Raw genomic sequence first — 17,758 nt, forward strand, 5'->3', positions numbered from 1 at the left:
CTAAACCTGTCCTATCCATGTAACTGTCTAAATGTTTCTTAAACATTGCAATAGCACCTGCCGCAACTACCACATGTTGGCAGCTAGTGCCATACACCCACCACCCTTTGTGTGAAATAGTTACCCCTCAGGTTCCTGTTAAACCTTTCTCCCCTCACCGTAAACCTATGATCCTCTGGTTCTCGATTCTCCTACTCTGGCCAAGAGACTCTGTGTCTACCCGATCTATTCCTCTCATGGTTTTGTACACCTCTATAAGATCACCCCTCAACCTCCTGTCATCCAAGAAATAATGTCCTGGACTGCTCAACCTCTCCTTGTCGCTCAGGCTCTCGAGTCCTAGTAACATCCTTGTAAATCTTCTCTGCTCCCTTTACATCCATGGCCAAGGGATTGGGTTGTTAACTCCTACAGGTTTCTGAAGGGAGAGGTTTTAAATGGTCAAATGACCCGACATAGGGCTTTAATAGCAGGGTTATTTCAGTCAGTGCAAACTCTACCGATCAATCCAAGGAGCATTTCAAAATTAAATTAGTGCGTACAGTTTAGAGAGATCTCACAGCATGAAAACAGGCCCTTCGGCCCACCGGGCCCATGCCGACCAGCGATCACCCATTCACAGCAATTCTATCTCATCCCACTTTTCCTACACACACGGGGGAATTCACAGACGCCAATTAATCTACAAACCCGCACGTCTTTGGGATGTGGGAGGAAACCGGAGCCCCCATCGCCAGAGGTCAGGATTTAACTCGGAACCCTGGAAATGTGAGGCAGCAGCACTACTTGCTGCACCGTTCCCCCCCCCCCCCCCAATTGCCTGTAAGATTCCAAATTGAGATAGATTTATTGTCAGTAATCCGAGAGATGAGGGGTTAGGAAATTATAGTGAATGGTAGAAACAGAACTGCAGATGCTGTTTTATACCAAGGATAGACACAAAGTACTGGAGGCATCAGAGTCTGAAGAAGGACGGCCCAGTGGCGCAGCGGTAGAGTTGCTGCCTTACAGCGCCAGAGACCCGGTTTCGATCCTGAACATGGGTGCTGTCTGTACGGAGTTTGTACGTTCTCTCTGTGACCTGCGTGGGTTTTCCCTGGTTTACTCCCACACTCCAGACGTACAGGTTTGTAGGTTAATTGGCTTGGTATAATTGTAAATTGTCCCTAGAATGTGTAGGAGAGTGTTAGTATGTGGAGTGATCGCTCGTTGGTGCAGACCCGGTGGGCCGAAGGGCCTGTTTCCACACTGTATCTCTAAACTTAACTTGAAGGGTCCCGATCCGAAACATCACCAATCCTTTTTCTGCACAGTTGCTGCATGACCCGCTGAGTTACTCCAGCACTTTGTACCAGTCGATAGTCAATGGTAGACAGTTCCGATCCAGTTGGAGGCTAGAACAGATTGGATGGGGGGAATGGTCTCACTGTCCTCACCTGAAATGCTCAATTTATTGCTGAGGCCCTACAGGGAGAGGTCTGCAGGTTCACATCATTAGCTTCACATTAGTTCCGTCAGGTTTGGCTGGATGCAGTTAGAAAGCAATTTACCTGAGGTACAATTTGCAAGGACTCAGTGATCACATTTGCAAATGTCTCTGGTCTGAGAGCTGGCATGAAGTGGTGAGGGATTCCAGCTACAAGCTCCCAGCTCCTGAACCTAGTAGCTGTGGGATTCTGAAATAACTTGGATTTGCATCGGGGAAAAATAGGAAAATAAACCCATCTGATATGAATCCAGGATGTCGAACCTCATCTTTTTTGGGGTGCAGCACAGTGGCGCAGCAGGTAGAGCTGCTGCCTCACAGAGTCAGAGACCCGGGATCGATTCTCACCTCGGGTGCTGTCTACGTGGTGTTTGCACATCCCCCAACCTCCCCAACCCGACGTGACCGCGTGGGTTTCCTCTCACATCCCAGAGGCGTTCAGTTCGTTTTAGTTTATTGTCACGTGTACCGAGGTACAGCGAAAAGCTTTTGTTGCGTGCTACCCAGTCAACAGAAAGATCATACATGATTACAATCGAGACATTTACAGTGTATAGATACATGATAAGGGAATACCGTTTAGTGCAAGGTAAAGCCAGCAAAGTCTGATCAAAGATAGTCCAAGTGTCACCAATGAGGTAGATCGTAGTTCAGCACTGCTCTCTGCTTGTGGTTTGTGGTAGTCGTGTGGGTTTGTTAGTTAATTGGCCCTCTGTAAAATTGCCCCGAATGTGCAGGGAGTGGATGTGAAAGTGGGATAACGTTGAACTAATGTGAACGGGTGATGAATGGTTTGCATGGACTCTGTGGGACGAAGGGCCTGTTTCCCTGCAGTATCTCTAGAACTGAGATTAATGCCATTCACTAGCAGGAAGAGGGATGGGAAATAATGAAAGGGATGGATTGAAGTGCAGTGAGTGGTGCAGTCTGCCTCGCCATTGTGCCACGCATTGTATTGCCACTCTGACTGGTGGTGCACCTGTCGGTCTTCGCACACCTTCTTCTTCTTGGGAATGAAACATAAACTAAAGGAATAGTTAGATCTCAAGCCGGGTGTTGAGCTGCCAGGTTGTTGTCTCTGCGTCAATGTCTGCCAGGCCCTGAGCTCCATTTGGTGGGTGGTAGAGCGGGCACCCAGAGATGACATGGTTGGCTGTCTGTTGTTCTGCTTGGCATTCACAGGCTGGGCTCTGGCAGAGTCCCCATCTCCACACGCTGGCATTGAAACGCCCAACTGCAGTACCAAGTCTGTTCTCCCTCTCTCTTTCTCTCTCCCTCCCTCTTTCTCTCAACCTCTCTCTTTCTCTCTCCCTCCCTCTTTCTCTCAACCTCTCTCTTTCTCTCTCCCTCCCTCTTTCTCTCTCCCTCTCTTTCTCTCTCCCTCCCTCTTTCTCTCCCCCCCCCCCCTCTCTATTTCTCTCTCTCCCTCTTTCTCTCCCTCTTTCTCTCTCTCTTTCTCTCTCTCGCTCTTTCTCTCTCCCTCTCTTTCTCTCTCCCTCTCTCTCTCTCTCTCCTTCCCTCTCTATCCCTCTCTCTCGCTCCCCCTTCTGTTTACCCCCCCTTTTCCGTTTGCTCCCTTTCTTGCGATTTCTTTCGCTCTCCCTTTCACTCCACCTTTCTTGTGCATTTAATCATTCTCTGCACTATTTCCAGACCTGACCAGCCTAATCCCACCTTGTTTCGCTATCTTAATGTCACTCAGATATCGGTTTTAATCTTCAGACTTTGATGGAAGTGCACTAATGCCGTGCTAAAAATAATCTTCAATCCTTCTTCCCCCCTCTCTATTGTTATGGCCATCCCTCACTCTTCCTCTCTTTCTTTCTTTCTTTTCCCATCCCCTGTTTTCCCTCTTTATTTATCTCTTCTGTTTTATTCTGTTGCTCTTTCACTGTCCTTCACTGCAGGAGGTAGATCTGAAAACAATTTTAAATTTTAATTTTTAATGAAAGAAAAATAACCATGTAGACGTGACTAACTGGATGTCTTGCACTCGTGTGTTTGGAACGCGTCAAATACCTCTCCTGCTGTTTTAGTGGGGTTAAAATAAATCTCCATCAAAGTAGTGGTGAAATGAGGTTTGATATAAGCCTGTTAAAACAAAAAGCGTAATAAGTCTCCCAGTAGAAATATCTGCTACGCTGTTAATGGCTTTAGTTGTGAAGTGGCCCTCCTTTGAAAACTCAAACAGCTTTACCTCAGAGCACTAAAATCATTTTTCAAACACAGCATCAGCCTGACTACATCAGGCTGCTAACCAATTTCTTTTATTGACCCAAGTTGTCTAAATGACTTGTTAAATCACAGAAAACAAGACCTTGGCAAAGGGATTTGGGCAATGAAATATAAAGCCGAGTAAAACTGAATTGTCGAAATAATGACTTGGATCATTCTTTTTGGTTAACCATCAGTCTCTGGCCTGCTCACTCACACACATACTAAACGGTTCACCCACACACACACAACACCCTCACACCCTCACACCCCACGCCTGCACACATACAACACCTCACACCTGCATACACAAATGCCCTCACACCTGCACACGAGCACCTTGCAGACGCACGCACACAAACACATCATACACACACCTCACACATGTGCGCACAAACACCTCACACACTCCTCACACAGCTCCTCGCACACAACACCTCACACCTGCACACACAGACACCCTCACGCACACACACACAAACACATCACACGCACACACAAACCGTCACGCACACACACATCACACACGCACACACAAACACCCTCACACACACACACACACACACACACACACCTGACACACATACACAAACACTCATTCACACACACACACTCACATCCACTCATGCACACGCACACACACACACCTGACACACATACACAAACACTCATTCACACACACACACTCACATCCACTCATGCACACATACACACACACACGCACACACAAACACCTGACACACAGACACAAACTTTCACACACACACACATGCACACGCACACAAATATTGTTCAGAAATGGTGCTATTTACTGTAATTCCAATCCAGAATGGGAGTTTGGCTTTTTTTAATTATGTGTGTCACAGGCAAGGGAAACATTTATTACCCATCGTATGTATCTGTACACTGTAAATGGCTCGATTGTGATCATGTATTGTCTTTCCGCTGACTGGTTAGCACGCAACAAAAGCTTTTCACTGTACCTCGCTACAAGTGACATCATAAACTCAAGGTACTTAAACTCAACTCAAACACAACATGAGAAAATGGTGGCAAGCCTTGTCTTTAAATGACTCCAGTCTTTTTGCTGAAGCTCTTCCCATTGCGCAGTGGGGTATGATTCTGGAATCTCACTGAAGGAGGAGGTACAATGATATAGTTCCGTGTGAGGGGGTGGTGCGTGAATGTGTAGGGGAACATGTGTACCTGTTTGCTTACTTACCCTCTGAGTGTGCGGGGGCTCAGTCAAACCAACAGGGAGACGTTGAGCTTGAGGACAAAGGCAGAGAGCACAAGGATTTGGATGTAGAGGTGATTATCAGGGCACAGAGGGATATTAGGAGGCAGATCATTAAACCCAGACTGTTGGCTACCAAGTCTTGGGTCGATGGTGCCAACTATTTGCTTTGTCAGCACAAACAGATTAGCATTTCCATAGTCTTAACATTTCTAGTCTTGTGTCTCAATATGGAACAGAAGAGATGGAGTCATACAGAGTGGAAACGGAACCTTCGGCCCAGCTTGCCCACACTGACCAACATGCTCCATCTACACGTCCCACCTGTCTGCATTTGGCCCATATCCCTCTTACCCTGTCCTATCCATGTACCTGTCTAATTGTTCCTTAATTGTTGCCATAGGCCCTGCCTCAACTGCTTCCTCCAGCAGCCCATTCCATACACCCACCACCCTTTGCGTGAAAAAGTTACTCCTCAGGTTCCAATTAAATCTTTCCCCCTTCACCTTAAGCCTAAGTCCTCTGGTTCTCGATTCCACAACTCTAGGCAAGGGACTCTGGACAAGAGATGTGTTGAAGCTGTGAAGCACTCTTCCCTGTTGAAGGAATAGATACATTTCAAGGCGTCATATGGCTAATCTGATCAGTTATAGTACTGTTTAATGCTTCATTAGTACTCTATTGTCACATGAACCTAGATATAGTGAAATTCTTTATTTGCAGACTTTAGTAACAATCTTCCTCTACATTAGGTACAACCATACTTCAGTACAAGAGCGTAATAGTTTACCACTTTGTATCAATGTAGCCACATTGACCCTGGGTGGGTGGGTGACAACATAGTGGCCATTTTACAAGACTGGTACTCCAAGACCAACTAATGGAGACAACCTCAAACCCCACCATCCTTAACCCCATTCACCACCATTGCCCACATTCACTTACGATGTAGAAGGAGGCCATTTGGCCCAAGGAGTTAGGTCTCCCATCAGTGGTTGCCCCCATAATTAAGCATAAGGTCGACTGGAAATAATAGTTATATGTGGTTCATACACTCCCATCAGGTCCCCCTGATGTACCGCATCATCCTCCAGCAGTCTAGAGAAAACAATCCAAGATTGTCCAACATCCCTAAGTAAGGAAATGCATAGCAGCTGGAGTACTCCAGGTGCAGCCTCACCAGCATTGTGTACAACTAAATTGCACACTTTTAATTTTAGAGATACAGCAGAGAAACAGGCCTTTCAGCACACCAAGTCTACGCAGACCAGGGGTCTCTGCACATTAACCCTGTCCTACACACACTAGGGGTGTTACAATTTTACAGAAGCCAATGGACCTACAAACCCGTACGTGTTTGAAGTGTGGGGGGAAACCCAGGCGGTCACAGGGGGAACATACCAGCTCAGTACAAACAGCACCCGTGGTCATAATTGCACCCGTGTCTGTGTCACTGTCAGGCAGCAACTCTACTGGAAACTAGATCTTGTTGTCCCTGAATTATGTTCAATTTAGTGGTGCTATAACGATTTTCAAGACAGGAAGGAGCAAGTGTCAGGGAGAGCATATTTCTGGAGACTGAGGGTGGATACTGGATCAAGATCTTTCAGGAGTGAAGTTGAGAAACACTTCTCCACACAGACTTTCATTGACATTTGGAACCCCCTTCTGTAAACTGGAAACAATGCCAGACTAACTGTTTTAAACCAGAGATTGGTGGTGTTTCAGTTAACCACATGTTTTATAGGTTTGCCTTGAGGGATGTGGTGTACATAGAACACCACACAAGAACAGGCCCTTCGGCCCACATCGTCTGTGCCAAACATAATGCCAAGAATGAACTCTTCTCTGCCTGAATATGGTCCACGTGCCTCCGCTCCCTGCATATCAATGTGCCCGCCCAAAAGCCTCTTGAATACTTGATCATATCTGCCTCCACCACCACCCCCAGCAGTGTATTCCAAGCACTGATCACCCTTGGTCACATTCAGCATTAGAGCTGGCCTGATGGCTTCTTCTTCAGTTTGTAACCCTGTGATTATTAGGTGGCACTCCAAAGACGTACAGGTTTGTAGGTTAATTGGTTTTGGTAAGTTGTAAATTTGTCCCTAGTGTGTAGGATGGTCTTAGTGTGCGGGAGTGATCATTGGTCAGTATGGACTCGGTGGGCCAAAGGGCCTTTTTCCACTGTAATTCTCAAAAGTCTAAGTCTAAAGAAGAGGGTTCCAAATTTCAATCAATTTCTGTGTGGAGATGCGGTTCCCAACTTCACTCCTGAAAAGTCTTGACCCAGTATCTACCCTCAATCTCCAGAAATACATTCTTCCTGACAGTGATCAGTGTTTGTTCTGCCCCAAAAATAAATTTGTAAGCGCTGTTCTATAATGCGGTTAGTTGTAAAAATTTGCTGAATTAAGCTTGAACGAGATAGCATGTCGATGAGTCAACGTTCAGCGTGTCCCAGTGATCCACCGGGGAGTCACTGTCAGCGAGCTGTTGAGCAGGTGCGAGGTCCACAAAGTTGCTGATGAAGATAATGGGTGGAGATGCATGAGTCCATAGCTCATGGGCACAGTGCGCTGCGGCCCATTTACACAATGTGCCAGTACAGCTCTTTGACGTTTCTCGATGCTTACAAAGCAGAATTGTTATCTCCACTTGGGTCACTGACTTACCGAATCGGCCAGTCCCCAATCTGTCCCCCTTCAAGAAAACACAGACAGTTGTCCGGAATGGGCCTAGGATTTACGAGGATGTTGCTTAGACTCGAGGTCCTGAGGTATAGGGAGAGGTTGGACAGGCTAGAACTTTATTCCTTGGAGCGCAGGAGGCTGAGGGGTGATCTTATAGAGATGTATGAAATCATGAAGGGAATAGTTAGGATGAATGCACAGGGCATTTTACCCAGGTGTGGGGAAGATTTAATAGGGACCCGAGGGGCAACTTTTTCACTCGGAGGGTGGTGAGTATATTGAATGAACTGCCAGAGGACGTAGGTAGTATAACAGTATTTAAAAACCTTTTGGACAGGTACATGATAGGAAAGGTTTAGTGGATTATGGACCCAGCATGGGCAAATGGGACTAGCTTAGATGTGGCATCTTATGCGGCATAGACGAGTTGGGCCGAAGGGCCTGTTTCTGTGCTGTATGCCTCTATAACTTATTGATAATAAGTTCATGTGATAGGAGCAGAATTAGGCCATTCGGCCCATCAAGTCTACTCCGCCATTCAATCATGGCTGATCTATCTCTCCCTCCTTACCCCATTCTCCTGCCTTCTCCCCATGAACCCAAACACCCGTACTAATCATGAATCTATCTATCTCTCCCTTAAAAATATCAATTGACTTGGCCTCCACAGCCTTCTGTGGCAATGAATTCCACCCTCTGACTAAAGATCCACAGATTCACCACCCTCTGACCAGCATGTGCTGCCTTATTAGATGTGCTCCGTGGGATGTTAGTATGGACAACTGGAGCATGTTATTGTGGTTTAAAACACATCACCCTCTTGCACAAATGAAGGAGCCACGGTGAGGACTGGCCCCAGCAAGGCCACGGGTGTCATGACAATCAGGCCTGTCGAGTGGCATCAAGCATCAAGGGAAATTAAAAGTGGAAAGAGAAAAGAGGTTTGAGATAAATGTAACAAGCTTCTTTTTTTAAAAGAAGCCATGAAAAATTAATAACCCATTAAATGAGCGTTGAATTATTAATCGACATTATCAAACGCCTGCTTAAACAACACTGTCAACATCTGGGTCCTTTCTTTTCTTTCAGTCCCATTAGGAATTGCTCCATCAAATCACATTTAACCTTTCCAGCGCTGAATCACCAAGTATCCGACAGAGCAGTTTCCGTCCTGCTCTGAGCACACCCATTGGGGTCGGCAGATGATGAACAGTGGTTGGCGCAAGGGATAGAGTCATCCAGCTGGAAACCAGGCCCTTCGGCCCAACGGGTCCATGCCGACCCATACCACCCATCTAAGCTTGTCCCATTCACCATGCATCCGTTCACCTTCCCATCCATGTACCTGTCCAACTGTCTTTGCAATGTTGTTCTCATACATGCCTCAACTACCTCCTCTGGCAGCTCGTTCCATACACCCACCACCCTCTGCTATCAAAAAGTTTTCCCTGAGATTCGTATCAAATCTTTCCCCTCTTAAGCCTATGTCATCTGGTTCTTGATTTCCCCACCTTGGGTAAAAGACTGTGACAATTTCCCTCAGGATTTTATATACTTCTATAAGATCACCCCTCGTCCTCTTGTGCTGCAAGGAATTTAGTCCTAGCCTGCCCAGCCTCAGGCCCTCGAGTCTTGGTAACTTTAGAGATACAGCGTGAAAACAGGCCCTTCGGCCCACAATGTCCGCGATCACCCCGTACACTGGCACCATGCTACACACGAGGGACGATTTACAATTTTTACCAAAGCCAATTAACCAACAAACCTGTACGTCTTTGTGGAGTGTGGGAGGAAACCGGAGCACCCGGAGAAAACCCACGAGCTCACAGGGAGAATGTATAAACTCCGTACAGACAGCACTAGTGGTAAGGATCGAACCCAGGACGCTAGCGCTGTAAGGCTGCAACTCTATCGCTGAGCCACTGTACCATCCCAGACATCCTCGTAAATCGCCTCTGCCACTATTTCTAGCTTAATGGCATCCTTCCAATAGCAGGTTGATTAAAACTGAAGACCATACTCCAGGTGTACAAGTCTTGTACAACTGTAACATCACATCCCGACGTTTGTATTCAGTTCGCTGACTGATGAAAGCCAGTGGGCCAAAAGCCTCCCCCGCCCTATCTGTGACACCATTTTCAAGGACCTCTGTAACTGTAACACTGCTCCCACCCTTCTTCCCACCCAACCCTTCTCAGTGTTCATTCATCATCGTTAAAAACATTAGCGACGCAGTGGTGCCGGTTTCCAACGGGAACGGTGACGGATGCGCCACACATCCCTGTCCTCCAGTTCCTGCGGACTTCCGCCGTTGGAAGTATAGGATTTTAGTGTGTGTGTGTGCTTTATCATCATTCCTTACAATGCTACGTACGACGGTGATCGCAACTTCCACTGAAGTGTGGATGGCCATTGGCTCGCTAGAGGCTCCTCCGCCCTTTGACAGGTCTTGTTTTTGATCCTGCTGGGGGTCCACAACCCCCTCCTCACCTGGAAAAAACAGTAGTTGCCGACTATCCGACCATGGAGCAGGTAGCACGGGATGACACGAGCTCGGCTCATTCCCATCCAGTTGTCTCTCAGCGCCGCTCCTCCAGCCAAAGGGGGGTGGGCAAGGAGAGGTGGCGGGGGTAAATGGGAGTGTTTGCTTGAGAAGTGAGCGAGAGAGAGAGAGAGTATTTTGACTGTTGCCACGTTGCGGTTCACAGGCCAGCTGCATGTACCTGTCCAATTCTACAACTGACACTACCTTTTTCCTTTTGTTTTCATTACTATTTTAAAGGTTACCCAAACTTTGTTGCAACATATGGCCGTGGCTACCCAGGATTCACACCGGGCTACAGCTACCAGTTCCCAGGTATGTCGATCCCCGATGCTCCCTCAAACGCTCGCCACCCTTCGACTGATCCTCCTCCTCCCTCCCGCCATCCCATATAAATGTGCGTATTTCCCCGGGATCCTCCGGCGTTCCTGCTGTTCCTGGTCACTTGTTAACCACGGTCTGTTAAGCTTGGAAGTTCTTCCGTCACTTCCCAGGTGAGGTTCTCCGCTTTGGAAGAAGCAGGGTCGACGTGCCTCGATAAGTCACATTTGCGCCAGTATCTCACATGACATTTACTCCTGTTAAATATTCTCTTTTTGATCGTCCGATGCCGATCAACACTCTGGGGCAAGAGAGTGGTGGGGAGAGGTTACAGGGAGAGGTTGACCAGGCTGGGACTGTATTCCTTGGAGCGCAGGAGGATGAGGGGTGATCTTACAGCAAAATGCAGCGCCAGAGACCCGGGTTCGATCTCGGACTACGGGTGTTGTCTGTATGAAGTTTGTAGGTTCTCCCCGTGATCTGCGTGGGTTTTCTCCGAATTCTTCAGTTTGTAAGCTTGTAGGTTAATTGGCTTGATTTAAAAAAAAGTAAAATTGTCCAAGTTGGCGATATGCAGAGTACTGCCCTGCCCACTACAACATTCAGAAGGTTCAAGTAAATGCATAGTCTTTTGCCCGGAGTAGGGGAATCGAGAACCTGACGACTTAGGTTCAAGGTGAGGGGGAACGATTTAATAGGAACCTAAGGGGTAACATTTTTTTTTGCACAAAGGGTGGTGGGTGTATGGAACAAGCTGCCGAAGGAGGTAGTTGAGGCAGGTACTATTGCAACGTTTAAGAAACATTTAGACGGGTACATTAATATTAGAGGTGTATGGGCCAAACGCGGGTAGGTGGGATTGGCATAAATGGGGCATTTTAGTCGGCATGGGCAGGTTGGGGGCCTGTTTCTGTGTTGTATGACTCTAATAGCAACCCCAGTCATCCACAGCATGGACTCAATCATCTGCTGTGTGCCAGGCAATGTGTAGTTTAGTTGGCAAGGCTGGTACAAATTGTCTTATCACTGATTATCAAGAACTGATGGACCATCTAGAGCTGGGTTGTAGGTGGGACAAAAATCAAGGACCAGGTAAAGATGCCAATATTCCCTTTTGCAGAGATATTAGAAGAACATGAATTTGTGGAATTCATTGCCGCAGAAGGCTGTGGAGGCCAAGTCAATGGATATGTGAAAGATTGATAGGTGCTTGATTAGTACGGGTGTCAGGGAGAGGGAAAGATAGACCAGCCATGATTGAATGGCAGAGTAGAAGTGATGGGCCGAATGGCCTAATTCTGCTGTGAAGAGCATTATGTAAACCCTGATGCATAATCCTGGGAATAGTACTCATCCTGCCTTGATTTAGGGCAGGGTCATCGGGAGAAACATGTTCCTTGGAATCTCAGTAGATGAGTTCATCCTCCATTCGCCTCCTTTGTATGAAAGTCCTACAGAGTAAAGTGTCTCTCATCTACTAACGCTGTGCCTAATTCCCACTGGAAAATTCAGACAGTCACCTTCTAAATGGACAATGTGCACTTGGAAGGTGACCGTCCTAATATTTCCCCAATATCTATTCCATCAAAATAGTCAGTCCACAACCAGAGTAAACTTCTTAAGTAGTTCAGATCAGACGGCTCATCAACAATATGCACATGTTCCAATAAGCTATGAGGGCTGTAGATTTGCTGCCTTCCAGCGCGAGAGAACCGGGTTCGATGCCAACTACAGGAGCTGTCTGTACAGTGTTTGTACATACTTCCTGTGACCACGTGGGTCTCCTCTGGATGCTTCGGTTTCCTCCCACACTCCAAAGACGTACAGGTTTGTAGGTTAATTAGCTTCAGTTAAAATTGTAAATTGTCCCTAGTGTCTAAGGTAGTGTTAATGTACGGAGTGATCGCTGATCAGCGCAGACTCGGTGGGCCGAAGGATCTGTATCTGCTCAGTATAAAGTTTAAATACTAACTGTATTTTTCTCGACTCGCGTTTTGTGTCCGTGCAGACGCCGCGACTTTGCGTGAATGAGAATCACAATTACAGACCTTTTTTTTGGAAACCTGAGCCTTGTCTGTAACACTAGGGTTTTTAGTTTAGTTTAGAGATACAGCGCGGGAACAGGCCGTTCGGCCCATGGGTCCGTGCCGACCGGCGATCCACGCACATTAACACACACACACACTAGAGACAATTTACACTTATACCAAGCCAAATAAACTACAAACCTGCACGTCTTTGGAGTGTGGGAGGAAACCGAAGACCTCGGAGAAAACCCACGGGGAGAACGTACAAACTCCGTACAGGTAGCACCCATAGTCGGGTTTGAACCTGAGTCTCCGGCGCTGCGAGCACTATAAGGCAGCAACTCTACCGCTGCGCCACCGTGCCATCCAACAGGTTGCTTGCGTAGGAAGGAGGTGCTTGCGGTGGAGAGGTTCCAGTGGGAATTTCCGATATTGTTTCAGATTTGGGGAGAGAATGGATAGACTTTGTTTGTTTACCCGTGGAGCAAGGGAGGCTTAAGAGGAGGAGGTCTGGTGGAAGTATACACAATTAGGAGAAGTGTAGATAGAGTAGGCAGTGGGAAACCTTTTTTTGCCCTTGACTGTTGTCTAAAACTACAGGGCATAGGTTTAGGGCAAAGGATAGGAAGTTTAGAGGGGATAGGAGGATGAATTCCTTTTTCACCCAGAGAGTCATTGGAATCTGGATGCCACTGACTGAAGAGTGTTGGAGACAGAGACTAGTGCAAACTTTGAAGTACTGAACCAAGCACTTACATTCCAATGGCATAAAGGCTCTGGACCAAGTGCTGGTGAATGGGATTATTATACATAAAACACGTGATGGGTCAGCACTAGCATGGTGGGCCGAAGGGCCTATTTCTGTCCTCTATGACTCCAGGAGTCTATTTAGTACTTCAGTTATGGCTTATTCCTTTCCAAAGCTTGTGGGGATTTTCACTTCATTATTTGCCACTCTTTCCAAAGTCATGTTATTTATTATTTGTCCATTCCTTTACATTTGTTTATTAGGAATATTGAGAAACAGCAAACGTCACCCATTTTAACCGATCGCTGACAGTGTCCATGTAAAATGCTGCGATCTCGAAATTCTGAGGGGGAAAAAAGGAGAGATAGTAGGAAATTCTTTGTGGATCAGGCAAACAACTGTGGTGTTTAGTAAGCAGCTTTATCCAAGTAGTACAAGCAGTGTACAACTTAGGGCGGCACAGTGGCACAGTGGATAGAGCCGCTGCTTCACAGCACCAGAGACCCGGGTTCGATCCTGACCTTGGGTGCTGTCTGTGTGGAGTTTGCACGTTCTCCCTGTAACTGTGTGGGTTTTTGCCCGGGTACTCCGGTTTCCTTCCACATCCCAAAGACAAGCGGGTTTGTAGGTAAATTAGCCTCCATAATTAACCCCTAAAGTGTAGGGAGTAGATGCGACAGCAAAATAACATGGAGCTAGTGTGAACGGGTGCTCGATGGTTTGTGATGACTCGGTTACCCTTACTGTGAAGGGAGTAGATGCAACAATGAGGTAACGTGGAACTAGTGTGAACGGGTGACCAATGGTCGCCGTGGGCTTGGTGGGCTGAACGGCCTGTTTCTATGCTCTACCTTTCAATCAGTCATGTACAGTAAAATGCAGCACTGTTGTAGTGTGGAGGGCGAAACACTATGGTTCACTGTATGTTCAGCGTGGTGATTCAGTAGTGGCATGTTGAAGTGTAGAGTGCACACTCTTGTAGGGATCTGGTTGTCCACCCGATGTAATGAGGGAATAACGCAGGCTCAAGTGTCGTTAATGGGCCATCATTGCCACCTGTGTGCTAACAATGTTGACCCATTATGCTGCGGAAAGCCTGCGCTAGGCAGTTCATTCTGTTTGCCTCTCATGATAACCACACAGTGCGGTGAATGTGAAATGTATTTCAGGCTTACACGGGGAGCCTTGTGTCAACATTTGCAAAAATACCCCGCAGTTACTCTCTTTCGAGAGAGAGAGAGGTGACGGCATTCTTGATCAGCGACTCGACGCATTTAGTGCAGAAATGGTGGGCTTGTTTCTTGCAGTGGTTTGCAGAGGTAGAGTTGCTGCCCTACAGCACCAGAGACCTGGGTTCGATCCTGACTACAGGTGCTGTCTGCGCGGAGTTTATACGTTCTGTGACCGTGTGGGTTTTCTCCGAGCTCTCCGGTTTCATCCCATGCTCCAAAGACGTACAAGTTTGTAGGTTAATTGGCTTCAGTAAAAAGACTGTAAATTGTCCCTAGTGTGTAGGACTGTGCTAGTGTACGGGGTGAACGCTGGTCAGCATGGACTCAATGGGCCAAAGGGCCTGTTTCTGCACTGTATCTGTAAAACTAAACTAAAAGAGAGTTTGTGAAATAATGCAGCACTTTGTCCCATTCCCTTTCACTGCCACGCTCAGTATCTATAGCTCCCAGTATTTGTCGGCATGGGGTCTTGGAGATGAGCTATTCAGCCCCACGACTGTCAGCTTCCACTTCCGATAGTCACAACATTGAAAACGGGAAGCATCCCAATCCTTCCCATTCCAATTCTCTGCATCCATTGGGAAAGGCTCTGTGCAAGGATTACAGAGTCATGACAATAGACAGAAAGTGTTGGAGTAACTCTACAGGCCAGGCAACGTCTCTGGAGAACACGGGTAGGTGACCCTTTGGGTCAGGACCCTTCTTCAGACTTATTGTTGGAGGGGGAACTAGATGCGAGAAAAAAAACAGGACAAACCCCCACACAATCAGGTTGAAGAAGGGTCCCAACCCAAAATGCCAACTATACATTTTCTCTGGAGATGATGCCTGACCCGCTAAGTTTCTCCGGCACTTTGTGTCCATCTTTGGTCTATACCAGCATCTGCAGTTCCTTTTTTATTACAGATTCCCAGCATCTGTGTGAACATTCTGAACCCAAAGAAAATGGGTGAAAATGAATGCGTTAACAATTCTGATTATAAAATAAACAAATTGACCGCGATAGACACAAAATGCTGGAGTAAGTCAACAGGTCAGGCAGCGTGTCTGGAGAAAAAAGATGGGTGATGTTTTGGATCGGGGTCCTTCTTCAGACTTTCAGTCAGATAGTCTGAACCTGAAACGTCACCCATTCGGTTCCAGTCAGAATAAAGGCCTTCACCCAAAACATCACCCTTTCTTTTTCTCCAGAGATGCTGCCTGTCCCGCTGAGTTACTCCAGCTCTTTGTGTCTTCCTTCGGTGTAAACCAGCATCTGCAGTTCCTTCCTACACAAATTGATCTTGATGTTGGGTTCCTCTTTGAAAACGATTCCAGTATTTGGCCACAATAGGTACAGCCGCCAAGAGCGTCACAGAGATTTAAGGGCCTGTCCCTCTATACGGGTTTAGCCAAGAGCTCTCCCGAGTTTAAAAAAAAATCAAACTCATGGTAAGCATGTAGAATGTACGCAGCGGGTACGTCGGAGCTCGGGACATCTCTTAGCGGCTCGTAATGCTAACGGCAGGAAACGCGGTAAGCTCGTGAAGTGTTTTCAACATGTTGAAAAATGTCCACGAGAGCCCCGAGTACCTACGAGCGGCTATTACCGTAATTCTCCGAGTTCGAATCAGGGGGAATTCAGGAAAACTCTTGAATTACCTCGTACAGTGGGACAGGCCCTTTATTAACAGGAGTCTATTCAACTCTTTGTTTCTGTGATGATCGAGAAAGAGCCATCAAACTTAAACCCATTATCAATCTGTCTGTTCATCATCTCACGGGACACAGCACTCAAACTATATGTCCGTGTCATTTTTAAATGTGTCCCTCCAGACATGGATTTCCAGTCACACACCACCCTCCAGCAAAGGATCTTTTCCAGCTCTGCTGTTATCTCTGACCTTTTGTTATTGATTCTCTGGTAGAAAACTGGTCTTTGGTGCCCATGTGGGACCGTCATCTGCCTCATTGACTCCCGTGGAGTGAGCAGTGGCAAGTATGAGCTTGAGTTTTGTTTATTGTCACGTGTACTGAGGTACAGTGAAAAGCTTTTGTCGTGTGCTAACCAGTCAGTGGATAGACAGTACATGATTACAATCGGGCCGTCCACAGTGTACAGATACATGATAAGGGGAATAATGTGAATAACGTTTAGTGCAAGATAAAGTCCAGTAAAGTCCGATCAAAGATAGTCTGAGGGTCTTCAACGAGGTAGACAAGAGGCCAGGACTGCTCTCCAGTTGTTGGTAGGATGGTTCAGTTGCCTGATAACAGTTGGGAAGGAACCGGTCCAGAACCTGCATTCCTAAAACAATGCCATTCGGCCCAGCATGTCTGCTGCTGTCCCTGGACTATACAAGTCCCCTTCCCATCCTAAATCATCGTGGCTCATCAGTGTATCCTATCTATTCCTCTCTCTCCTGTTTGTCTAGCTTCTCCTTAATGGATCGACGTTGCCCGCCTCAGTCTCCTCGCGATACCCAGATCCACATCCTAGCTACGATCTGGGCCAAAAGAGGTTTCTGCTCGGTCACTTGAAATGATCATCCGGAACTAATAGCGATTAGCTTTTTGGTCTGTGTGGCCAAGTGGGGGGATGTCGGTCAAGTTTGCAATTTAATTTGATGCTTTGGAAATCTGAAGTAAGCAGAGGATTCTGGAAACTCTCGGCAGGTCAGGCAGCATCTGTGAGGAGGGAGCCATAGGCCGCCCTTTCATCAGAATTATTGCGGCGATTTCAGAAGCCATGGTCGCGGCTCCTAGATATCGCCCGTCCTGTTGTCATTTCCAAGATTGTTATTAATTCCCAAGGCAATACTAGCTGGGGCATCTGACGTACACGTTACCATAATAATCCTAAACCCATAACTCTCCCTTCGCCTGCTGTTTGTTGCCTCTTCGTTGGCGTAACTTTCAGGCTGTCAGTCGACCACAGGAGTTGCTAGTGTGGAGGGTGCTGACTACAAAAGAAGGGTCTCGACCCAAAACGTCACCCACTCCTTCTCTCCAAAGATGCTGCATGTCCCGCTGAGTTACTCCAGCTTTTTATGTCTATCTTCAAAGGGGTTCCACACTCGAGGGGCTTTGCTGTCCTGAGCTCAGTGGTACATTAGAAGCCGGTTCTCAACACAACCCGCACGTATGTTTTTACTGTTGCAAGGCAGGCTCATATTTGGAAATGCTTCAGAGTTTGCATCCAAGAATATTATGGGTTCCTGAGGCTTTTAGTCGAGAGAAATGTGGATAAAATAGTATGGAAGGGGTGACAGGCACTGG

General features: G+C 47.0%; 1 protein-coding gene across 9 annotated transcripts in view; it reads left to right on the top strand.

Moving 5' to 3' along the window:
- The window catches only part of LOC116988793 (RNA-binding protein Musashi homolog 2-like), a 181,781-nt gene that overhangs the window by 74,700 nt on the left and 89,323 nt on the right, over nucleotides 1-17,758 (top strand). For all 9 annotated transcript variants that reach the window (XM_033045700.1, XM_033045702.1, XM_033045705.1 and 6 more), the window contains exon 4: nucleotides 10,413-10,487. In XM_033045700.1, the coding sequence (XP_032901591.1) occupies nucleotides 10,413-10,487 (75 nt within the window). The remainder of the gene's footprint in view (nucleotides 1-10,412; nucleotides 10,488-17,758) is intronic.

This window comes from Amblyraja radiata, chromosome 28, assembly GCF_010909765.2.
Source record: "Amblyraja radiata isolate CabotCenter1 chromosome 28, sAmbRad1.1.pri, whole genome shotgun sequence".
Classification (NCBI taxonomy): Eukaryota; Metazoa; Chordata; class Chondrichthyes; order Rajiformes; family Rajidae; genus Amblyraja; species Amblyraja radiata.